This window comes from Salvelinus sp. IW2-2015, linkage group LG14 (assembly GCF_002910315.2).
Source record: "Salvelinus sp. IW2-2015 linkage group LG14, ASM291031v2, whole genome shotgun sequence".
Classification (NCBI taxonomy): domain Eukaryota; kingdom Metazoa; phylum Chordata; class Actinopteri; order Salmoniformes; family Salmonidae; genus Salvelinus; species Salvelinus sp. IW2-2015.
The window spans coordinates 44,748,872-44,775,030 of NC_036854.1; the positions used below are offsets into that span (position 1 = coordinate 44,748,872).

Genomic DNA, 26,159 nt, shown 5'->3' on the forward strand with positions numbered 1-26,159 from the left:
GACCTGTTACGACAGACAAGAATGGTTTGGGCTCATTCAATAAGACGCTCACAAACACTTGGATATTAACTGGGGGCACGGGGGCAGACTCCCGGCTGCACCATCTCAAATTGTATGGATGGATTGAATTCAGGATTTGTAAATTATTGATGGAACTACTATGGTACTTTACTATTACAGCAACAAATGCAGGCTGATTATTTCACAAGTGTGAGTTGTTTTTGTCCTATGTTCCTGATATTTTTGTTGTTAGCTACTTAACTAGCTAGTTAGCTAGTCATGAAGCTAGCTAGCTAGCTAGCTACTACCTCTACCTACATCAGTCAACAACAGCCAACTAGGTTTCCTCTTGACATAAAATGTTTAGCAACAAACCACAGGATTTAAATTAGAATGGTGAGATGGTTGTTGTGTGGAGGATCTGCTTTGACTTGCTTTCTTGTTGGCTCGCCAACTAGCTAATGATAGCTCATGTTCGCATGCTAATGTTAGCTAACTGATTCTAAAGAGCCTCTTACAAACCACAAATCTTACAAACCACATACTTTCAAATAGAAGTGACTGGCAAGACAGTTGTTGCATAGGCTTTGTCCTTTTGCTAAAAACAGCTGTGGATAGCTTGGCTTGCTAGCTAGTTTGCACTTGTGCAGTGAGCTAGTTTCTCCCCTAGTCTCGAAATAGATTGTTCTCCCCAACGGAGAATTAGGAAAAAAGGAAAAAGCTGCTGGACAAATCACATAATGATGTCATTATCCAAGCAAATTTGTTTGAGATGGGGTTTTTGAAGTGTTTTTTTRCCTAATGTGTATGCTTCGGCCACAAATACTGTATGAATATAGGATGAGTCAACAACAWTATTTGGCTATGAGTTAACAGAATATTAACTTTTAAAAGTGAGATTTTCACTGGACAATGACTTTAATAATGTGTATGTTTGTTCTTAGGGTCCCAAACAGGGTAAGGATTACCTATTTTTGTTTGTTTTCATCACCATGCATGCTTCCGAAAGGGCATCCTATTGCCTATAGAATGCACTACCTTTGACCAGGGCCCTGTTGAAAAGTTGTCCACTATGAAGGGAATAGGYTGTCATTTGGGACWKACACCATCACAACCCCCTCTACTGTAGAATATGAGGGATGGAGAGACTTGGCCAATATAAACTCAGCATGATAGAGACAGCAAGCCAATCAGAGTCTTCAAATGATAAGCAGCAGCTGTATTAAATGTTAATATAATCCATGAAAGTAATTATTCTCTCATGTAATTAGTGGCAACTGATACACTGCCATTATACAATGTTGCCGTTTCAATAAGGATGTTCTCTACGCTAATATCCTTGTACTACTCCAGTTAGTCAGCTGTAATAATACAGACAGAACCACAGAAAAATGCTGAGAGAATGTTTTGGTGGCACCTTGGGAGTTTTGTGGTTCACTCATGCATTTTATAACCTTAGCATCAGCATGTTTCATCAATAAATAACACCTATAAGGATTCGTTTTTTCCTGCTCTGTCAAAACCACCACCCAGGCAGCCTTCTGTAGCACACTGTTGTCATCACGGTGATTAAAACAAGCTTAGTGGTGATGGTGAGTAATAACATTAAGAAGGATAGAGGGATTTAGTGTTGTCTTTCCACCCCTCTATGTTGTCTCTCTGGACTGCTTTCTTTTTTTGTATGTATTTTTCTATTCCACATCATGCTCCCTCCTATGTATTGAAATACAGACATATGCGCATGCAGTCAGAGGGAGAGGAGTGATCTGCCTCCCTCGTTCTTTCTGAGTGCGGTCGAAGGGATTAGCTTCTGCCCGAGTGCCTAGAATAATGATCACTGCAGCGGAGAAACACATTTCCACATTTCAGGAGATAAGGGGGGCAGGCAATCTGCAAGCAGAGGACTTATTAACCAGTTTCCTGTGGCCCTTTGTGTAACTAACAGAAAAGTCATCACAGCGCCCGCAGACCATACTTGCTGGGTTGATCTTGTCCTCCGAGCACGAGGATAGGACCGCCAGTCATCTCTAGTACCTGCCTCTCAGTCTTTGTGACACCCATCTGTCTGTGACAGTCTGAGCCCATAGCTGGTATGACATGCAGCTCTGACCAGAGGTTGAGCCACAGGTCTCAGAGTGGTGTGTCAGAAAAAYGTCTGGGGCCTGTAGGTTTMATATGMGCCATGATGGGACCAGAGTTTTTCTAATCAGGTCACGTTTTAAAAGATATGATGGAAAAACTCCTGGCCTTGGGAACGATGAAAACCTTGTCAATCTGCAGCAACAGTGCACTTGTTCATATGAATTATATTTTAAATAAGYACTAGGGGGGTTTCCTATACACAGAAACAGAGAAAGCAACATGATTGGACAATAAAACTCACAGGGCTGACCCTGCTTTATGCAGGTTTGTAATCATGTAGTCCTGCCCTATGCAACTGTAGGCCTAATATAACATTAACTCATAGTCTATGTTAGCTATTGTGTTTATTGATACATTTCAGTTAATGATTTTCTATCAAAAAAAGTATGTTGTCTAGTCAGCCCAAGTTTGAATATAAATCAAATTTGATCCTAATCACATTTTCTCACAAACTAAAGGGCTAAAAATGCACAATGTTACTCGTTTGTTACACTGGCCAGAGGGACAGGGCGCATAGTAGGCTAGACTATGCAGGTACTTTTGTTAGTAGCCTACAGTTGATCAGACAAAAAAATTGTCTCGTTTCCATGCAATGAAACATGTCGGATCGCTAATGCTTAGGTGTATATACTGCTACGAAGCAAATCGGTCAAAAAAACAGCCTTTTGTCCCTCTTTTTTTGACAATATATTTGATTAAATTAAATAAAAGGTGATTTAAAAGTGCTGTGGCAAATGCTGCCTCGCCACACGTTTTCAAGCGGCCCTGGCTCAGACTTACTGCTACAAAAGGCCCACAGTCACAGTAGATATCGTGTACATAAATAAGTGACTTTATTTCGTTATCCTTGAAAGTTTTTTATGTAGGCTATATGTATTTTATAAATTGTCTAATAAATTCAATTCAATCCACACTAACTATGTAATCAAGAACCATTCCAACATGGACTCASGTGTCGACGTTACGTAGTATATGAAAATCCAGGACATTCAAAATAGTATGATAAGGTCGGAAGTTTACATACACCTTAGCCAAATACATTTAAACACAATTCCTGACATTTAATCCTAGTAAAAATACCCTGTCTTAGGTCAGTTAGGATCACCACTTTATTTTAAGAATGTGAAATGTCAGAATAACAGTAGTGAGAATGATTTATTTCAGCTTTTATTTCTTTCATCACATTCCCAGTGGGTCAGAAGTTTACATACACTCAATTAGTATTTGGTAGCATTGCCTTTAAATTGTTTAACTTGGGTCAAACGTTTAAGGGTAGCCTTCCACAAGCTTCCCACAATAAGTTGGGTGCCTTTTGGCCAATTCCTCCTGACAGAGCTGGTGTAACTGAGTCAGGTTTGTAGGCCTCCTTGCTCGCACATGCTTTTTCAGTTCTGCCCACAAATTGTCAATAGGATTGAGGTCAAGGCTTTGTGTTGGCCACTCCAATACCTTGACTTTGTTGTCCTTAAGCCATTTTGCCACAACTTTGGAAGTATGCTTGGGGTCATTGTCCATTTGGAAGACCCATTTGCGACCAAGCTTTAACTTCCTGACTGATGTCTTGAGATGTTGCTTCAATATATCAACATAATTTTCCTACCTCATGATTCCATCTATTTTGTGAAGTGCACCAGTCCCTCCTGCAGCAAAGCACCCCTGCAACATGAGGCTGCCACCCTCGTTCTTCACGGTTGGGATGGTGTTCTTCGGCTTGCAAGCCTCCCCCTTTTTCCTCCAAACATAACGATGGTCATTATGGCCAAACAGTTCTATTTTTGTTTCATCAGACCAGAGGACATTTCTCCAAAAGGTAAACCGTAGTCTGGCTTTTTTATGGCGGTTTTGGAGCAGTGACTTCTTCCTTGCTGAGCGGCCTTTCAGGTTATGTCGATATAGGACTCGTTTTACTGTGGATATAGATACTTTTGTACCTGTTTCCTCCAGCATCTTCACAAGGTCCTTTGCTGATGTTCTGGGATTGATTTGCACTTTTCACACCAAAGTACGTTCATCACTAGGAGACAGAACGCCTCTCCTTCCTGAGCGGAGTGACGGCTGCGTGGTCCCATGGTGTTTATACTTGCGTACTATTGTTTGCACAGACGAACGTGGTACCTTCAGGCATTTGGAAATTGCCCCCAAGGTGAACCAGACATGTGGAGGTCTATAATATTTTGATTGATTTCTTTTGATTCTCCCATGATGTCAAGCGAAGAGGCACTGAGTTTGAAGGTAGGCCTTGAAATACATCCACAGGTACACCTCCAATTGACTCAAATTATGTCAAAATAGCCTATCAGAAGCTTCTAAAGCCATGACATCATTTTCTGGAATTTTCCAAGCTGTTTAAATGCACAGTCAACTTAGTGTATGTAAACTTCTGACCCACTGGTATTGTGATACAGTGAAATATTCTGTCTAAACAATTGTTGGAAAAATTACTTGCCATGTACAAAGTAGATGTCCTAAACAACTTGCCAAACTATAGTTTGTTAACCCCGTTCCGCTAGCGAAACCCCTCGCCAACAGCCAATGAAATTGCAGGGTGCCAAATACAAATCAACAGAAATCTCATAAATCAAATTTCTCAAACATACAAGTACTAGGCACCATTTTAAAGATGTAATTCTCGTTAATCCCGCCACAGTGTCTMATTTCAAAAATGCTTTACTGCGAAAGCTCCACAAACGATTATGTTAGGTCACCACCAAGTCACAGAAAAACCAAGCCATTTTTCCAGCRAAAGAAAGGAGTCACAAAAAGCACAAATAGAGATAAAATTAATCACTAACCTTTGATGATCTTCATCAGATGACACTCATAGGACTTCATGTTACACAATACATGTATGTTTTGTTCGATAAAGTGCATATTTATATCAAAAAATCTCATTTTACTTCGGCATGTTATGTTCAGTAGTTCCAAAACATGGGGTGATTTTGCAGAGAGCCATATCAATTCACAGAAATACTGATTATAAATGTTCATAAAAATTCAAGTGTTATGCATGGAACTTTAGATAACCTTCTCCTTAATGCAACCGCTGTGTCAGATTTAAAAAAAACTTTACGGAAAAAGCATACCATGCAATAATCTGAGCACGGAGCTCAGAGCCCAAACCAGCTAAAATAAATATCCGCCATGTTGGAGTCAACATAAGTCAGAAATAGCATTATAAATATTCACTTACCTTTGATGATCTTTGTCAGAATGCACTCCCAGGAATCCCAGTTCCACAATAAATGTTTGATTTGTTCCATAAAGTCCATAATTTATGTCCAAATTCCTCCTTTTGTTAGGGCGTTTAGTAAACAAATCGAAACTCTGCGGAAATGTCGGATGAAAATMCAAACATTTTATATTTCTGGTCGTAGAAACAAATCAAACGATGTATAGAATCAATCTTTAGGATGTTTTTATCATAAATGTTCAATAATGTCCCAACCGGAGAATTCCATTGTCTGTAGAAAAGCAATGGAACGAGAGCTACCTCTGGCTGCTGGCAGACCTCTGACTCATTCCCCTCTCATTCAGCCCCCCTTCATAGTAGAAGCATCAAACAACGTTCTAAAAACAGTTGACATCTAGTGGAAGCCTTAGGAAGTGTAACATAACCAATATCCCACTGTATATTAAATAGGGCTGAGTTTAAAAACTACAAACCTCAGATTTCCCACTTCCTGTTTGGATTTTTTCTCAGGTTTATGCCTGCCATATGAGTTATTTTATACTCACAGACATCATTCAAACAGTTTTAGAAACTTCAGAGTGTTTTCTATCCAATACTACTAATAATATGCATATATTAGCATCTGGGACTGAGTAGTAGGCAGTTTACTCTGGGCACGCTTTTCATCCAAACGTGAAAATGCTGCCCCCTATCCATAAGAAGTTTTAACAAGAAATTTGTGGAGTGGTTGAAAAACAAGTTTTAATGACTCCAACCTAAGTGRATGTAAACTTCCGACTTCAACTGTATGTTATGTTTCGTATGGTAAGTATTCATTTGTGGATGTCCATCATCCATTTCGTATGATATGTTATGCTCGATATGCTCACTTCAAGGCAAGCAACACTGAACCATGCGTGAAAGTACCAGCTGTTCCGGACGACTGTATGATCACGCATTCCGTAGCCGATGTAGTAAGACCTTTAAACAGGAATAACATTCACAAGGCCGCAGGGCTAGTTGGATTACCAGGATGTGTACTCAGAGCATGAGATGTCCAGCTGGAAAGGGTCTTCACTGACATTTTCAACCTCACTGTGGCCCAGTCTGTAAAACCTACATGTTTCAAACAAACCACCATAGTTCCTGTGCCTAAGAACACCAAGGTAACCGGTCTAAAATATTACCACTCTGTATCACTCACATCTGTATCCATGTAATCCTTTGAAAAGCTGGTCATATCACCACCATTATTACAGAAACCCGGGATCCACTCCAATTTGCATACCTCCCCAACAGATCCACAGATGAAGCAATCTCCATTGCACTTCACACTGCCCTTTCCCACCTGGACAAAAGGAACACCTATGTGAGAATGCTGTTCATTGACTACAGATCAGCTCAGTCCCCTRCTGTACTCCCTTTTCACCCACAACTGCAAGCCCGCGCACAACTCTAACAAAATCATTAGGTTTGGCGACAACATGACTGTGGTAGCCTGACCACCGACGACAATGAGACTATTGGGAGGAGGTCAGAGACCTGGCAGTGTGGTGTTAGGACAACAACTTCTCCCTCAATGTGGGAAAGACAAAGGAGAATATCGAATGCACCCCCATTCACATCGACGGGGCTGTAGTGGAGCGGGTTGAGAGCTACAAGTTCCTCAGTGTGCACATCACTAAGAACCTATCATGGTTGCTAACGTTAGCTAGACTAGGAGTTTAGGTTAAGGTTAGGGGAAGGGTTAGCTAATATGCTAAGTACTTGCAAAGTAGCTAAAAAGTAGTAAGCTGTTGCAAATTCTTAATTAGCTAAAATGCTAAAGTTGTCCCCAATGAGAACATTTGGATTGCTAGATGTTAGCATTATATGTCTACCCTTCCACCCCGATCCTTTCGTTTTTTTGCCGTAAGTAACCTTATGTAACCATACCAAATTTAAGAAATTATACTAATTTGAGTGTCCTGGATCTTCATTTAGTGTGTTCCGTCTAGTTTATGAGACCAGCCTGGCCAATTACGTGCCACCTGTGGTACATCCCTTGGGGGAAAAAAACATGAATTTCTCATGATCTTATGTGAGGTTAATGTGATAACGTGACAATTTAGTTATAATTTAATCCGATTATTCTCTCATCATTGATTTAATTGACTTATTTCAGCAATRGGAGGTGTTTTCTGTATAGTTGTCTAATGTTGGTGAGYCATATTATTCTCTTTTAATGATACTCCTGAATCACTATGATAAATATAATAGTTTTTGTTGAGTGTATTCTTAACGAAGCTGAGATTTATTGTACATTGAAGTCCAAAGTGTAGGAATAATGGTGAAAATATATTATTGGCASAGACATGYTGGCGTAGCAGGAAGATCGGAATACCGTCAACCAAGAGTTTGTGAGTTAAAATCTCAGGTGAGGGCATGTTGAATAATAATTACTGCGTAAATGAATATACACAACGTAATCAAGTGTCTCAAATATGTAATTTGAAAACACTGTGACTGCGTGACATTCTTATGACAAAGTTTTGTTTGCAGGGCATCACCTGTGAAATTTCATGTGACATATCACATGTGAAGTGAACCAAAACCACATTGGTTTCACATTTTGTGCACAACGTGGACATTTCACATTTCACATGTGAAATCATGTGTTTTTTTTTGTAAGGGTTGGTTTGATTTTGTACTATGCTTAATTCAAACAAAGAACAAGCTATTTTCACAATTGAATGTCGCATCCCTTAAAGCCGAACGTGACAGACTAAGATGATCTAAGGGGAGCTTGTTGATTAATCCTCCATAAAACACAAGACATTATCATGAGAAGAACTTGGACAGTGTAGACCTCTTTTCTCTACAAAATATACCCACGTGAGATTTGTAGTGCATCCCAAATGTCACTCTATTCCCTACARAGTTTACCAGAGCCCTATTGGCCCTGGTCAAAATGATTGAGCTATGTATGGAGTAGGGTGCAATTTGGAACATAGCCTTGGCTTCTACATCATTAGACAGAACAAAAGCACCTGGAATACCAACAAGGCAAGTCACATTAATAATCAAAGCTGTACCTGCCACAATGCATTTCCAACACACAAGACTGCTGCGCAGAAAAGAGTATTTGTCAAAAAGGGCTCCCTTTTCCATAAGTGGTGCACTACTTTTGACCATGGCTCATAGGGCTCTGGTCAATGGTAATGCATTATGTAGGGCATAGGGTGCCATTTAGGACACAATTCAGAGCCAAGGAGTCAAATATCCTTGTAATGAAAAAGTGGTTGTTTACAAGCATCTAAATTCAAGCCATGAAGTACTGTGAAGTAAGATAAAACAATACCTTTCCCACATATTGAGCATCTGGTCCAATGTGTTCTTCTAAAACAAAGAATTGGTTCCAGATCCAGCCGCGTTTAGGTCTGTGGTGCACTTCCGTCTCGCCATTGGCCAGTTTGGTCTGGTTCTTTGTGTTGGGCACTTTGGATGTTGGGACATGATGGCTAACCCCATAGCACTTCTGGAGAAAGCAGAGGCAGACCAGTACGGGACAGAGACAGAAGATCTTGGATATCCTCATGGTGTTTCCTCAGTATGTTTGTAAATATATCCCAGTGTTTTTTGTGCTACGTGTGAAAGTCCTCCCACCACCGCCGTCGCCACCACCACCGGCCACGTCTGCAGCCTCACGTGGCTCGCAGTCTCAACAGAAGGACGAGGGTGGCACTAAATSCAAACTGGGGTAGGCCCTGTCCGGGTTACGGTAGATCCTCTAAGGCTCATGGCCTAGCCGTCTGTTGAGTAGAATCAAGGCAAGCTTCATTTACATTATGGAACAGCCAGGGTCTGGAGAAAAACACGGATGGATTATGGCTTTTGTTTCGTTTTACCAGAAACTGGAGTTGATTATGGCGACCATTTTGTGTTTCCTGGAAGAGAAAAAGAGAGAGAGAGAAGGATGTATTACATTTTTTTTTGTTTTAACTTACTTAATCTCCTAAAAATGTATAGGAGCTGGCCATAATAATACTTGACAKAGAGGGCAAGCATTTTAAAAAGATGTCTTTGAATACAGAAAAGATGCCACTATCAGATCCTTACAATTAGTTCGGAGAACACGAAACACATTTCTGGTGCGTTTAGGACTGTTACGTGACCTTATTTGTTATTTAAGTGTATAGATGACATGTATGTATATTTATTTTTCCCATGCCCCTGTTCCGTGACAGGTGCATGATAATGGTCCATTCTAAATCAAAACTAATTTCACTCATATTATTTAGTATATGTAAAGACAYCATTACATTAAAGAATAGTCTGATGAGTGACAATATTAGCCTATCACTTGTGAACGATGTATTATCACTTGTGAATGATGCTCAGCATGTGCTGTAAGGCAAGGAATGACTTTTTCAAATCATAGTTGCACACCTCATATAGCCTAGCCAAAAGCCAAATACTGTAGCTTCTTGAAATGAAGGACAACAATCRGCTTTACAACRGCTAATTGATTGAATTRTGGAACATTCACGCTTATAACCTACTGCCATGTGCGCATTGCTGCGCTTATGTGAGGAAATAGCCTAATAGTTCATTAACATTTTAAGGTAAATGTTCTGATCTGTTGCATCAGCCTCATTGCTTTTGAAAGGTTTTTGATGCGAGTGGTTGTATTAATTTGGGGTCTATCGGATCCCACAACTGTCCCAGCGTATGTTTGGAAAATGTATTTCTTGCACAGAAGGACAAGTTGAATGGGTCAACTTTTGTACTGTGGGGGATAGTAGATTGACATAGGCCAGTGCTTTTGCTTTTCATTAGGCCTACTCATTTTGATGGCTGAAAAGTAGGCRAAATGTGGACAGTTCTAACATCTTCAATATGCACCTGGAAATTTGATGAGGGACGCAAGCAGTTGCATCCCCGACATGTCGGTCTTCACTTGTAGATTAATTCTTAGCTGTGAGAAGGACCAGATCATGTGACAGGCATTGGCTAATAAGAATTGAGACATAGAGCGCCATGTAAGTGAGAGGTGCTTTGGCGCACGGCAGCCGGGAGAAGGGAATTATAATTCTTATATTCAACCCAATGGCACAACGGCCATTTTGGCCGCAAAAGACTTGGATTTTTGGGGCATTGGCCAATAAGAATTGAGAATTGAGATATCATTGAGCGCCATGTAAGTGAGAGGTGCTTCGGAGCACAGCAGCCGGGAATTATAATTATTATATTCAGCCCAATGGCACACGTTTGTATGACAACTAACGTTGCATAAATAACTCTAAATGAATTATATAGGAGGACCTGTTTCTTTGTTATTTACTCAAAACTGAATATTTCCTTGGAAATCTTTCAGAGAAAATATACTTTCTATTTTATTCAGCTATGTTCAATTGTATTCTACATACTATAAAATAATACTAAAATAATTCCACAGAACTCTAAGCAAATTTTGTCTGCTAAATGAACTAGTGTAGCCCACAACCATATCAGGGCCTAACATAAGGACAACTCWGAGTATTCTATTCTGTTCTTCCGAAATAGACWAKATTTTCTTCATATCATGTTTCTTTAGACCTGTCTAAAATAAATCCTGGACTTATTGTGATAGTGTAGGCTACGTTAAATAGATTTATTCGACTTTTAAAAATGATGTTCCAAAAGGTCTACATCAGTGGCTTGTAGGCTATGCGTGGAAGCCAGGTGAGGCTWAACGTGWTTATGTTAATCARRGGTCAATTATCAGGAGACCMGCAGTTATTTGCTTGACAATCACCGGCTGACAAAATTTCATGACCACCACAGCCCTAGGTGACTTGTTCAATTATTCAAAGGTTGTATGTGCCGGTGAGGTCACAGAAATGGTTTGCATCCCAAATAGAARTCTATTCCCTTTAGTGCACTACTTTTGACCAGACCTCTATGGACCCTGGTAAAAGTAGTATACTATATAGGGAATAGGGTGCCATTTGGGATGCTGCATGGTATTTTTTAAGTAATAGTGCCCAATGAGTTAGGATCCATCTATAAAGCCAGTATGGGGCTATAACTGTAGTGCAGGGGTAGGCAACCCTGTTCCTGGTGTYCCACAGGTACTGCAGGATTTTGTTCCAACTAGGCACCACACCTAATTGATCAGTTCAGTGAATGCCTCTAGGTCAGTTAAAAACAGGAAGTGCCTGCGGCACTCCAGGACCACGGTTGCCTACCCCTGCTGTAGAGACTCACATAGATGAGTTGGTGTTTTGTTCAAAATTATTATTTATTTTTCAGTGCTGGGCCATTGTATGAAAGGATTAGTTGGTGCCTTGGCAATCTGAATTATAACCAGGGCAGCAAGAAATACATTTGCGGTGATAACGACAGATATTAAGCTACTCAAATGCATGACATGTGGAGAGTGTGTTTCGGTAGGCAATGGAAAATGAAAGCGGAAAACAGTTCTAGTAAATGGGTTTCTTCGAAAAACTAAATTGCATATTGAAGGCAAAATTTAAGTGCTAAAAATATGACTATTTATAATGCCCATATTCTTTTTCTTCCCCTGTAATTTTGCACTTGATTATATTCAAGTCAGCAAAAGTGCATATTTAAAAAGAAAGCAAGTTTTGTTGAAATAATAATTAACTGCTTATTCCCGGATATGGCTATGGTCAATTTGAGTACCACAGAAAATTCTCCAGTGTAAAAAGACAAACAAATGAACACTGAAAGTGTTGAGTCTGTAGACTCTTATAGAGACCGGAACAGTGTWAAATTAACACACTGCTTAGTGTAAAGCCTTATTCAAATATTTCCCAGAGTGCCTAGCCTATCGAGTAAATTGTAGTATTACCACCCATGATTTAATTTSTTAGAGACAGAGACATGCACGTTGCTTCCATCCTTTATTAGTCATGTGGACCTCACAAAGTGAGATAAGTGAATATGTTATAATAAAAAAAAGTATGTATTTAACACAATACCATAAGTATTTCATAAGGCCTTATTTTGAGGGCCTAGTTTTACCCTAATACAGTTGCCTGTGAATAAACATCTATAGGTGAAGTTAAAGGTAAGGGATAGGTTTGGGATAGGGTTAAAACGGAAACATTTTTAACGAGTGCCTATAGCACTGGGATTGAACKCACAGTACTGTGGCATAATCAATCACTGCATCGAGGTACGTTTTCTGACCCATATCTCGCGCCGGCTCAACGGCATCTTAAAGTTACCATGATTGCMTTCTGACCCCAGTGCAGATCAGTGTAAGCAAACGTAAAGGTAAGGTCGGTATCTTCTGGCAACCTGTATCCCTATGCTAGATTTGTGTAAGCTACCTGTATCCAGTGGTGTAAAGTACTTAAGTAAAAATACTTTAAAGTATTACTAAAGAAYTTTTGGGGTATCTGTACATTACTTTACTATTTATATTTMGACAGCTTTTACTTTTGCTCCACTACATTCCTAAAGAAAATATATACTTTTTACTCAAATACATTTTCCCTGACGCCAAAAAGTACTTGTTAAATGTTGAATGCTCAGGAAGGACAGAATTATGMTCCAATTCTTGCACCTACACTACATGACCAAAGTATGTGGACACCTGCTCATCAAACATCTCATTCCAAAATCATGGGCATAAATATGTAGTTGGTCCCTCTTTGCTGCTACATCAGCCTCCAATCTTTTGGGAAGGCTTTCCACTAGATGTTGGAACGTTGCTACGGGGACTTGCATCCATTCAGTCACAAGAGCATTAGTGAGGTCGGGTATTGATGTTGGGCGATTAGGCCTGGCTCGCAGTCGGCATTCCAATTCATCCCAAAAGTGTTCGATGGGGTTGAGGGAGGTCAGGGTTCTGTGCAAGCCAGTCTAGTTCTTCAACACCAATCTCGACAAACCATTTCTGTATGGACCTCGCTTTGTGCACGGGGGCATTGTCATGCTGAAGCAGGAAAGGGCCTTCCCCAAACTGTTGCCACAAAGTTAAAAGCACAGAATCGTTTAGAATGTCATTGTATGCTGTAGCATTAAGATTTCCCCTTCACTGGAACTAAGGGGTCCATCCCGAACCATGAAAAACAGCCCTAGACCTTAATTTCTGTAAGCTTGTGTGGCCTACCACTTTGCGGCTGAGCCTCTGTTGCTCAGACGTTTCCACTTCACAATAACAACACTTAGAGTTTACTGGGAAATTTGACGAACTGACTTGCTGGAAAGGTGGCTTCCTATGATGGTGCCATGTTGAAAGGTAAGTAAGTCCATTCTACTGCCAATGTTTGTATATGGAGATTGCATGACTGTGTGCTCGATTTTTGGCTGAAATAACCGAATCCAGTAATTTGAAGGGGTTTGTTCAAATTTTTCAGCATATATGATGTATCAACATAACACGTTGCCATCCCTACTGCCTCTGATCTGGTGGATTCACTATACACAAATATTGTGTTTGTAAATGTGTTGAGTGTGCCCGTCTGTTCGTAATTGTTTAAAATAAAAATGATATCATGCCGTCTGGTTTGTTTAATATAAGGAATTTGATGTATAGCATTTACTTTTACTGAAGTATGACAATTGATTGCTTTTCCCACCACTGTACTTAAAACCAGATACTTTTAGACTTTTACCCAAGTAGTATTTGACAGGGTGATTTTTACTTGAGTGATTTTCTATTAATGTGTCTTTACTATTACTCAATTACTTTTTCCCAGCACTGCCTCTATCCCTATGCTAGACTTGTGTGAGCAACCTGTATCCCTATGCTAGACCAAGTAAGCCTATTCTATTATCAGTGCTTTCAGGCTGGCACCTCCTGTGTCGCTCTTTAATCAGTGCTAATTGTGTGGTAATCATGCTGATAGGTGGTAAAACAGTGATGTCAGACAGTCATTAAATAAGCAGCAGCTGGCATAGTCAGTGAAAGGCACCATATCCCACTATCCAACTGATATGGTGGAAAAGTCAGCTCAGAAGGTATATACACATATAGTACATATGATTGGGGCGTCCAAGTGGCGCAGTGGTCTAAGTCACCGCATCTCAGTGCTAGAGGCATCACTATAGACAACTTGGTTCAAATCCAGACTGTATCACAACTGGCCGTGATTGGGCGGTGCACAATTGGCCCAGCGTCATCTGAGTTTGGCTGGTGTAGGCTGTCATTGTCAATAAGAATTTGTTCTTAACTGACTTGCCTAGGTGAAGGTTCAATTTAAAGAAGTGTTCAAACACAGATGTTTATCCTTCTATGATAAATGATGAGGTGAATGGTTAATTACAACAGAAAGAGGAAAAGAGAGAGAGAGTAAAGGATYAGAGACAGAGCGAGAGATTGAGGGAGCCCTTGCCTGCTGTTTATGGCTAATGTTTTGGCCGCCTGCTGAGTGCAAACCCACTGCATTCGTTTCACAGCATCAGCTTTCTGCTGATGTCAACCACCAGATAGCAGAGGAGCGAGCGGGTCAAACACATATCACTGCAACAAACAGGGCCAGGGACTGAGAGGAAGTAATAATACAGTATAATAACACAAATAATAGAAATCTTGACTTTACACCTCTCCTAAATTGAATGAGGGTGGGTGGCATAGCAAAACGGGGAAGGGAAGGAGAATTTTGAGAGGCATTGTAATGCCATTGTGAAATTCCATGCCTACCAAATGAGCTTAATGTTTATTTGAAAACGTTTATCAATTTGTTGCCAAACTAATCTGCATTTGTATGTCACAATATACAAATTGGATGCAAACCAAATCCCACAGTTGAGCCCTAACTGAAATTATATCTTGAACAGAACACAAGTTTTTTTTTAATGAATATTCATATACATTTCACACTAATTTGAGACCGTTTTTGGCAACAGAATGAATGATATTTTCTGGTCCTCAGAGTGCATATTTGATGGAGCTAACAGCTGAGCACCTGCAAATGACGACAGTTTTGGTTTCATTACACAATCAAGAGAAAGCTTGACAGAAAACACCTCTACATCATCTAATAATTATGACCTGTTTTGTGTGTTCTTTTTCTTTTCCCCTGCTGTCAAACTGAGATCTGCTTAACCACCTTCACAACCTCCATGAAGAGATTCAGGATAGGAGATAATTTTGTTTTCACGCTACAGACAGAAAAATTGGCTTCCTGAGTTCTGTTGTACTGAGGTTGGAGCTTTACAAATTAGGAAATGTGTGGTTGTCAAACAGACTCCGAACATCCAAATCTGCAATCAAATCAAGCTTTATCTATAAAGCACATTTCAGACATGGAATACAACACAATGTGCTTTACAGGAAAACATTTAAATAAAAAACAATGCTGAAATATTTACTACAAAACAAACAAAACAACTGAKCTAAAAAGTACACTAATGAAAAACAAAAGCAAAAAATATGTGTTTCAAGATCGATTTTAAAATACGGTACCAGTCAAAAGTTTGAACACACCTACTCATTCAATGGTTTCTTTATTTGGACTATTTTCTACATAATAMTGTAGAWTAATAYTGAAGACATCAAAACTAGGAAATAACAAATACGGAATCATGTAGTAACCAAAAAAAGTGTAAAACAAAGTAAAGTAGCCACTCTTTGCCTTGATGACAGCTTTGTACACTCTTGTCTACCCAGACCCATCCATGTCTACGCCCTTGATGCAAACAATGCATGATGACAACACTTCGGACTGCATTTTTTCAATACCTGGTTTGCATACACATTGTTGCCTTAGTTAGCATTTACTGGTAGATATCATCAATTGAAAAGTCTTTCCTATCCTACCGGCTACTGACGTCATTATTCTGTGAGCTGCTCTATCCCAAAACCAGTTGAGAGCTGCACGCACCTGCTGCCTGCAGATAATAAATAAAGTAATCCTTCTAACAACCCCCCCCCCTTAAAAGAGTTAGATGCACTATTGTAAAGTGGTTGTTCCACTGGATATCATAAGGTGAATGCACCAATTTGTAAGTCGCTCTGGATAAGAGCGTCTGCTAAATGTAAATGTAAATGTAAATGTAATAATATTCTGCTTAAACTAGGCTGTGTGCGGCGCTCGTGAATATACTTCACGTGCTTTGCGATTTTATAGGCTACTTTGTGCATGATTTCTCTGTTGTACCTGAGTATACCCTCCACTACACCACTGGCTCTTTGTGTTTTACAAAAAGTGCACTCTCCTATTRGAGTGCGATGGTATTACAGTTGCTGTCATTTCAGAATCAAGAACCTGTCACACACTGAAGGCCTATATGTTCGCCACTGAGCAAACATGTCTATAATAGATAAGGCTGTTAAGATACTAACGTTTCAAGAAAGGAGTGRATATATTTGGCCTGGGGAAGCGGTTTTATGCCCTGACTGAATGGGAGCTAATAATTATGAGTTTACTCCGCTGGTCTCGGGAAYAAATTACCAGTCCTCACTGTCTGAGACCAGTCAGGAACGAGTACAAATGTACCTGACACCGAGAGAAGATCGAGACACTTAATATGTGGTCTTGAGTACTACAACACTGGCCACAGGACCCTACTGGGTACACAACTTAAAAGCATGTCTGACTTGTATTGSGGTGCACAATCGTGGATTGATTTAAAAACCTATAGAAGAAGCTTAAAATTAWTTCTAAAACTCACAGGCAGCCAGTGCGGAGACCTTAAAACTGGTGTAATMTGTGTTCAGTCTGATCTTGGTCACTGACCGTTCTGCAGCACTCTGTATGTTTCACAGTTGACCAATGGCTTTCATTGGTAGACCAGGCAGGAGAGCATTACAGTAGTCAAGCCTGCTGGTAATAAAAGTGTTGATGAGTCTCTGTATCAGCCTGAGAGAGACATGGCCACACCTTGGCATGTTCCTCAGGTGGTAAAAAGCTATTTTGGTCACATTCCTAATGTGTGATTCAAAACTTTGTTCAGAATTTAAAATAAAACATCAGGTAAAAAACKTAGGTGTTATCTTGATTGTCCATGAATTAAAATGTGCGGCTAGATTCTCTCTGTGCTTTGTCTCCAACAATAAGTACCTCCGTATTGTCTTGATTTAGCTGGAGGAAGACGTGGGCCATTGTCACGTTCCTGACCTTATTTCCTTTGTTTTGTCTTTGTTTAGTTGGTCAGGACGTGAGCTGGGTGGGCATTCTATGTTATGTGTTTCTATGTTGGGTTCAATGTATTAGCCTGATATGGTTCTCAATCAGGGGCAGGTGTTTTACGTTTCCTCTGATTGAGAACCACATTAAGGTAGGCTGTTCTCACTGTTTGTTTGTGGGTGATTGTTCCTGTGTCAGTGTTTGTGCCACACGGGACTGTTTCGTTTCGTTTCGTTTCGTTCGTTCGTGTGTTCCTTCCTGTTTGTGCGTTCATGTGTTTTGTTCTCAAGTTCAGGTCTGTTCACGTCGTTTGTTATTTTTGTAGTTTGTTCAAGTGTTTTTTCGTCTTCGTTTAAATAAACGAGATTATGTCTTCACAATACGCTGCATTTTGGTKCAATCCTTGCTCCTCCTCAGAAGAGGAGGAAGACGAGCGTTACAGCCATCCAAGTATTTAAACCACTAATACAGTGTAATAATTTATCCATGGAGCTAAAATCCTCTGGTGACACAGAAATGTAAAGTTGTGTATCGTCTGCATGAAAATCAATGCTGCGCTTTCAGATAACGCTGCCAAGGGGTAACATATATKAACTGAACAGTCCTGGACCCAAAATCAAACCTTGTGGAATGGTACATGTGATTTGTATTTTCTCTGAGTTATGTTAATAGGTCCTAAACTGGATAAATAGGCCAACCCACCTCTCCKGTCTGTCCAGGAGGACATAYGGGTCAACAGAGTCGAATGCAGCACTTAAATCTAAGGACAGAGAGCTGTTTGGCATCTATGTTGGTTCTACGATCATTTACCACTTTAACTAAGGCTGTCTGTGTGCTGAACACGAAAACAAGATTGGAATTTWAAAAAAATACAGAATTATAAAAAAATTCAGTTTGAACACCAATTTCTCCAGAATTTTTTTAAAGAATGGAAGGTTGGAGATTGGCCAAAAATTGCTAAGAGCTGAAGAATCTAGATTACTTTTCGTCAGAAGGGGTTTCACCATAAGTTTTTAGTGCAGTGGGGAAAGTGCCTGTGAACAGGGAGTGATTAACAACAGCTTGCACTTCTTCAGATATGCAATTATAAACTGTTGAAGAAGGTGCTGGATATAGGATTGAGAAGGCAGGTAGAAGGCTTAAATTGTGATATCACTTTCCTGAGCATGTATGTGTCAACCAGAGAAAATAAATCCATAGTGCCTTTGTGTGGTAGGCTAGGGGACATGTCATCAAACTTCTCATCAGGTCTTGCTTGACTGATACCCAGCCTAATGTTAGTTCTTATATTTAACAGTCTGGCCTTGAGATAGAAGCTGTTTTTCAGTCTCTCGGTCCCAGCTTTGATGCACCTGTACTGACCTCGCCTTCTGGATGGTAGCGGGATGAACAGGCAGTGGCTCGYCTGGTTGTTGTCCTTGTTGATCTTTTTGGCCTTCCTGTGACATCGGGTGCTATAGGTGTCCTGGAGGGCAGGTAGTCAGCCCACGGTGATGCGTTGTGCAGACCGCACCACCCTCTGGAGAGCCCTGCGGTTGTGGGTGGTGCAGTTGCCGTGCTTCACAATAGGGATGGTGCCAGGTTCCCTCCAGACGTGACACTTGGCATTCAAGTCAAAGAGTTCAATCTTTTTTCACCAGACCAGAGAATCTTGTTTCTCATGGTCGGAGAGTCTTTAGGTGCCTTTTGGCAAACTRCAAGCGAGATTTCATGTGGCTTTACCTGAGGAGTGGCTTCAGTCTGGTCACTACCATAAAGACCTCATTAATGGAGWGCTGCAAATCAAATCAAATGTATTTATATAGCCCTTCTTACATCAGCTGATATCTCAAAGTGCTGTACAGAAACGCAGCCTAAAACCCCAAACAGCAAGCAATGCAGGTGTAGAAGCACGATGGCTAGGAAAAACCCTAGAAAGGCCAAAACCTAGGAAGAAACCTAGAGAGGAACCAGGCTATGAGGGGTGGCCAGTCCTCTTCTGGCTGTGCCGGGTGGAGATTATAACAGAACATGGCCAAGATGTTCAAATGTTCATAAATAACCAGCATGGTCAAATAATAATAATRACAGTAGTTGTCGAGGGTGCAGCAAGTCAGCACCTCAGGAGTAAATGTTAGTTGGCTTTTCATAGCCAATCATTAAGAGTATCTCTACCGCTCCTGCTGTCTCTAGAGAGTTGAAAACAGCAGGTCTGGGACAGGTAGCACGTCRGGTGAACAGGTCAGGAAGGATACCCTTCTGGAAGGTTCTCCCAACTCCACAGAGAAACTCTGGAGCTCTCTCAGAATGACCATCAGGTTCTGGTCACCTCCCTGACCAAGGCCCTTCTCCCCCGATTGCTCAGTTTGGCCGGGCGGCCAACTCTAGGCAGAGTCTTGGTGGTTCCAAACTTCATACATTTAAGAATGATGGAGGCCACTGTGTTGTTGGGGACCTTCAATGCTACAGACATTTTTGGTACCCTTCGCAAGATCTGTGCCTTGACACAATCCTGTCTCGGAGCTTGGTTTTTGCTCTGACATGCACTGTCAACTGTGGGACCTTATATAGACAGGTTTGTGCCTTTCCAAATCATATCCAATCAATTGAATTTACCACAAGTGGATTCCAAACAAGTTTTAGAAACATCAAGGATGATCAATGAAAACAGGATGCACCTGAGCTCAATTTCGAGTCTCATAGCAAAGGGTCTGAATACTTATGTAAATAAGGTATTTCTTTTTGGTATTTTCCAAAAATGTGCAAACATTTCTAAAAACCTGTTTTCGCTTTGTCATTATGTGTAGATTGATGAGGCAAAAAAATAATTTAATCAATWTTAGAATAAGGTTGAAACAACAAAATGTGGAAAAAATTAAGGGGTCTGAATACTTTAAYAATGCGTACAATGTTTTCCTATCGTCTATGTAAATCTAGTAAATCTAAGATTTGGACGAGACTGACTTTGTGACAAAAAAAATCCTATTTACCCTGTGTAGTCAAATGTAACACTAGAATAAATGTTTGACTCATATTGATGCCACAGGCTGTTTTTAAAACAAGAAGTAGTTTTTTAGGGGCAGTCACTTTTTAAACACAGATTAGACCGCAAGGTAATTAGGTAACAACTCCCACTGAGACGTGGGCCGGGCTGCATGGCACTCATCACCTACCACCACCTCTCCCAAAGTCAACAACACTCGGCCCGGTACTGTCTCTGTATACGTCCTCARCTGCATCCCAAATGGCAACCTTTTCATTATATTGTGCACTATATTTGACCAGGYCCCTGCTAAACATGAGTGCTCTATATTGTGAATAGGGTGCCATRCCACCATTCCCCCGCTCTCCAAAATGCCATGTGTTCTAACCTCAAATCAACATTGATTACCTGCTCTATTATATCTGTGCAGTAGGTGTCACTTTTCTTGTTGGTGGTAAATTAGAAAACATTCCTGCACTTTTCAACCCCCTATATGTCATTTGGCCAGTAMGTCCCAAACGGCACCCTATTCCCTATGGACTCTGGTCAAAATAMTGCACTCTCTAGGGAATAGGGTGCGATTTTGGACACTGTTTTTCTCTTACAGCACTTTTGGAGTGCCAGGCCATTGCAATAAGCCATCTYCTGGCCACTGCAGGAAAATATACAGCAGTTTTCTTTCAACTCCCATTATAATCARCTCTCTCTCTCTCACTGTCTTTKTGCTCACTGTTGCTTGACATAGGCAYGTAGCCTAGTGGATAGAGATTTGGGCCAGTAACAGAACGTTTTCTGGATCGAATCTCCGAGCTGAGAAGGTTAAATATTATTGGGAAAAAAAATGTAAATAGGCGTTTTCAAATAACCGGCAGTTAAGGTGAGCTCCCCGCCTACTCAGCCTACTAGCTCCTCGCCCATTCAGTCTGTCTTTTTCAGACATCATGTTAGTTTTACATGAGAGAAAAAGTATTTACACTGTACAAAAATATTAACACAACCATTTCAAAGATTTTACTGAGTTACAGTTCATATATGGAAATCAGTCGATTGAAAAATAAAATTGGCTTTAATCTATGGATTTCACATGACTGAGAATACAGATATATATATATATATATATATGTTGGTCACAGAAAACCAGACAATATCTGGTGTGACCACCATTTTCCTCATGCAGTGCGACATCTTTTCATATAGAGTTGATCATGATTGTGGCCTGTGGAATGTTATCCCACTCCTCTTCAATGGCCGTGCGAAGATGCTGGATATTGGGGGGAATTGTAATACACGACGATCAGTGGAGGCTCCTCAGAGGAGGAAAGGAAGGACTATCCTCCCCAGTGAATTTCATAAAAATTTCGATTTTTTTTTAAATGATCCTTTTTAGATTAAAAACAAAATACATTTACATTGATTAAAACACACTGTTTTGCAATGACGGTCTACAGTATCCTCAACAGCACTCTGTAGGGTAGCACCATGGTGTAGCCGGAGGACAGCTAGCTTCTATCCTCCTCTGGGTACATTGACTTCAGTACAAAACCTAGGAGACTGGGGTTCTCACCCTCTTCTATAGACTTACACAGTAATTATGACAACTTCCGGAGGACATCCTCCAACCTATTTGAGCTCTTCCAACATGTTGTCCACCCAATCAAAAGGATCAGAGAATTAATCTAGTACTGAAAGCATAAGATGCATCTAGCTAGCAATGCAGTGCATGAACTGTGGTGAGTAGTTGACTCAGAGAGTGAAAGACAATAGTTCTCCTTCACCCAAATCCAGACAACTGACGTTCTGAAAGAACTGCAAAATCTGGATCCCTACAAATCAGCTGGGCTAGACAATCTGGACCCTCTCTTCCGAAAAGTATCCGCCGCCATTGTTGCAACCCCTATTACTAGTCTGTTCAACCTCGCTTTTATGTCGTCTGAGATTTCTAAAGATTGGAAAGCGTTCYCGGTCATCCTCCTATTCAAAGGAGGAGACACTCTAGACCCAAACTGTTACAGACCTATATCCATCCTGCCCTGCCTTTCTAAAGTATTTCGAAAGCCAAGTGAACAAATAGATCACCCACCATTTCGAATCCCTCCGTTCCTTCTCCGCTATACAATCTGGTTTCTGAGCTGGTCACGGGTGCACCTCAGCAACGCTCAAGGTACTAAACGATATCATAAACGCAATCGATAAAAGACAGTACTGTGCCGCTGTCTTCATCGACCTGGCCAAGGCTATCGACTCTGTCAATCATTGTATTCTAAATCGGCAGACTCAACAGCCTTGGTTTCCCTAATGACTGCCTCGCCATGTTTCACTAACTACTTCTCAGATAGAGTTCAGTGTGTCAAATTGGAGGGCCTGTTGTCCGGACCTCTGGCAGTCTCTATGGGGGTGCCCCAGGGTTCAATTCTCGGGCCGACTCCTTTCTCTGTACATATCAATGATGTCGCTCTCTTTTGCGCAGGTGATTCTTTGATCCACCTCTCTGCAGACGACACCATTCTGTATACATCTGGCCCTCCTTTGGACACTGTTWACAAACCTCCAAATGAGCTTCAATGCCATACAACACTCCTTCCGTGGCCTCCAACTGCTCTTAAATGCTAGTAAAACGAAATGCATGCTTTTCAAACGATCGCTGCCCGCACCCGCYCGCCTGACTAGTATCACTACTCTGGACTGTTCTGACTTAGGTATTTATAGTTGTCCACATAATCTAGGTGTCTGGCTAGACTGTAAACTCTCCTTCCAGACTCACATTAAGCATCTCCAATCCAAAATTAAATCTAGAATCGGCTTCCTATATCGCAACCAAACCTCCTTCACTCATGCTGCCAAACATATCGTAAAACTGACCATCCTACCGATCCTTGACTTCGGCGATGTCATTTACAAAACAGCCTCCAACACTCTACTCAGCAAATTGGATGCAGTCTATCACAGTGCCATCCGTTTTGTCACCAAAGCCCCATATACTACCCACCACTGCAACCTGTATGCTCTCGTTGGCTGGTCCTCGCTACATATTCATCGCCAAACACACTGGCTCCAGGTCATCTATACGTTTTTTCTAGGTAAAGCTCTGCCTTATCTTAGCTCACCGGTCACCATAGCAACACCCACCCATAGCATGCGCTCCAGCAGGTATTTTTCACTGGTCATCCCCAAAGCCAATCCTTCCTTTGGCCGCCTTTCCTTCCAGTTCTCTGCTGCCACTGACTGGAACTAATTGCAAAAATCACTGAAGTTGGAGACTTATATCTCCCTCACTAACTTTAAGCGTCAGCGGTCAGAGCAGCTTACCGATTGCTGCAGCTGTACACAGTCCATCTGTAAATAGCCCATCCAACCAACCAACTACCTACCTCATCACCATATTTGTTTTTCTGCTCTTTTGCACACCGGTATTTCTACTTGCACATCCTCATGTGCACATATATCACTCCAGTGTAAATTGCTAAATTGTAATTACTTTCGCCCTATTGGCCTATTTTATTGCCTTACTCCTAACTTCATTTGCACACACTGTATAGATTTTTTCTATGTGTTATTGACTGTACTATTGTGTCGTTTTTGTCGCACTGCTTTGCTTGTCTTGGCCAGGTCGCAGTTGTAAATGACAACTTTTTCTCAACTGGCCTACCTGGTTAAATAAAGGTGAAATACATTTTTTTTTTTGTCCCTGACCTGTTTGGAGAGCTCCTTGGTCTTCATTGTGCCGCTTGCTTGGTGGTGCCCCTAGCTTAGTGTTGTTACAGACTCTGGGGCCTTTCAGAACAGGTGTATATATACTGAGATCATGTGACACTTAGATTGCACACAGTTGGACTTTATTTAATTAATTATGTGACTTCTGAAGGTAATTGGTTGCACCAGATCTTATTTAGGGCTTCATAGCGAAGGGGATGAATACGTATGCACGCACCACTTTTCCGTTTTTTATGTTTTAGAAATTTTTGAAACAATTATTTTTTTCATTTCACTTCACCATTTGGGGTATTTTTTGTATGTCGATTACATGAAATCCATATAAAAATCAATTTAAATTACAGGTTGTAATGCAGCAAAATAGGAAAAACGCCAACGGGGGTGAATACTTTTGCAAGGCACTGTAGCCTTTGACCTCAATGGTATCATTGTTGCTAACGTGCTCTAAGGTGACTAGAATGACCTTGTATACAACAACCAACTTTCCAGGACATAGACATTTCTTATATGGGCAGAAAGCCCAATAACATTTTTGTTAATCTAACTGCAGTGTCCAATTAACAGTAGCGTTTAACGTGAAAAAACTACATGCTACTTTTTGAGGAGAATGCACAACAACAAAACACTTTTATCACACAGCAACTGAATTTGTATACATTATCTCCGAAGGTAAATAATGAACTTACATTCAGTAATCTTGCTCTGATTTGTCATCCTGAGGGTCCCTGAGATAAAAGGAATCATAGTTTGTTTGATAAAATAAATGTTTATGTTCAAATGTAGGAACTTACGTCTACAGTTCGACCCCACAGCTGTCTCTGGCTCCACACCCACCCTGCCRGGCCATCTAAATGTTTGAAAGTTAGTGTATAAGCTAACGATACATCATGTATGACATTCCTAGGAGTGTGTAAACAAAAATATTTTATTACCATATAATTTCTGTATGATCTCTGTAGTTATGTACCTGAACATGTATTGACCACATCAGCACAGTTGYGCAAACTCCTTGCAAAATATTGTGCAGTAATGTAATTCTTCACTGGATCAGTCTGAAACTTTGCACAAACACTGCTGCCATCTGGCGGCCAAATTCTAAATTAAACATTGACTCCTATCTGAAAGTATGGCCTTTCTCTTGCATTTCAAAGATGATGGAACATCAAAGTGTTTCCTTTCAAATGGTATTAAGAATATGCATATCCTTGRTTCAGATCCTGAGCAACAGGCAGTTAGATTTGGGTTCCTCATTTTAGGCGAAAATGAAAAAAAGAGTCAGATCCTTATTAAACAATAAGTGTCAGGCAACTGGTACTAGGGTCAAATTAGGCCTCAAAATAGGGCCTTACTYGACATCTAATGTATCTCAACAAACAGCTACATTTTTGTTACATTAATCTTAAAACTCACTTGATGAAGGCAACATGACTGAATTTTAACAAATTCAACAACCATGTCTTTGTTARTAACAAATATAGTCATGGGTGGTAACTCTAAAATTCACTGGAAAGGCAAGGCACACTGGGAAATAATATTGGAGATGTGGCTTTCAGTTTGGCTTTTCAATTTTTGGCCACCTGTGAGTGGAAGTGTTGTACCAGTTTAACTGTTCTATGGTTGATATTTTAAGTGTTTCCCCTGCCAGTTTATAAGTCTTTGTAAATGCTTACATGAGGTCATCAGACAATAAGGCGTTGAGAATAATTATGTGATTCATGTGACCCTACACTAAGCAACACTGTCTTGTCAAAATGCTTACAATTTTGTAATTTAGCAGATGCTTTTATCTAGAGTGACTTACAGGAGCAATCACGGTGACTTGCTTAATGGCACATCGYTGGATTTGTTACCTAGTCGGCTCGGGGATTCAAACCAGCGACACTTTGGTTACTGACCCAACGCTCTTAACCGCTGGGCTACCAGCCGCCCAGTAAAAATACTATGAGGTGTTATTGCATAACATTAAAAGTGTTAATTCCCTAACACTGACAAAGTGTAACAGTATCAGCACCAAACACAGTGGTAATTTAACAGTAAAAAGTGTGGCCCATATGCAGTACATACTGGCCCAGTGTTTCATTTAACACTGTGAGTAACCACATTTCCATCC

General features: G+C 40.5%; 1 protein-coding gene across 1 annotated transcript in view; it reads right to left on the reverse strand.

Moving 5' to 3' along the window:
* The window catches only part of LOC111972514 (cadherin-18-like), a 238,513-nt gene that overhangs the window by 195,187 nt on the left and 17,167 nt on the right, over window positions 1–26,159 (reverse strand). The window contains exon 2 of the mRNA XM_023999516.2: window positions 8,652–9,237. Within this exon, the coding sequence (XP_023855284.1) occupies window positions 8,652–8,888 (237 nt within the window). The 5' untranslated portion in view covers window positions 8,889–9,237. The remainder of the gene's footprint in view (window positions 1–8,651; window positions 9,238–26,159) is intronic.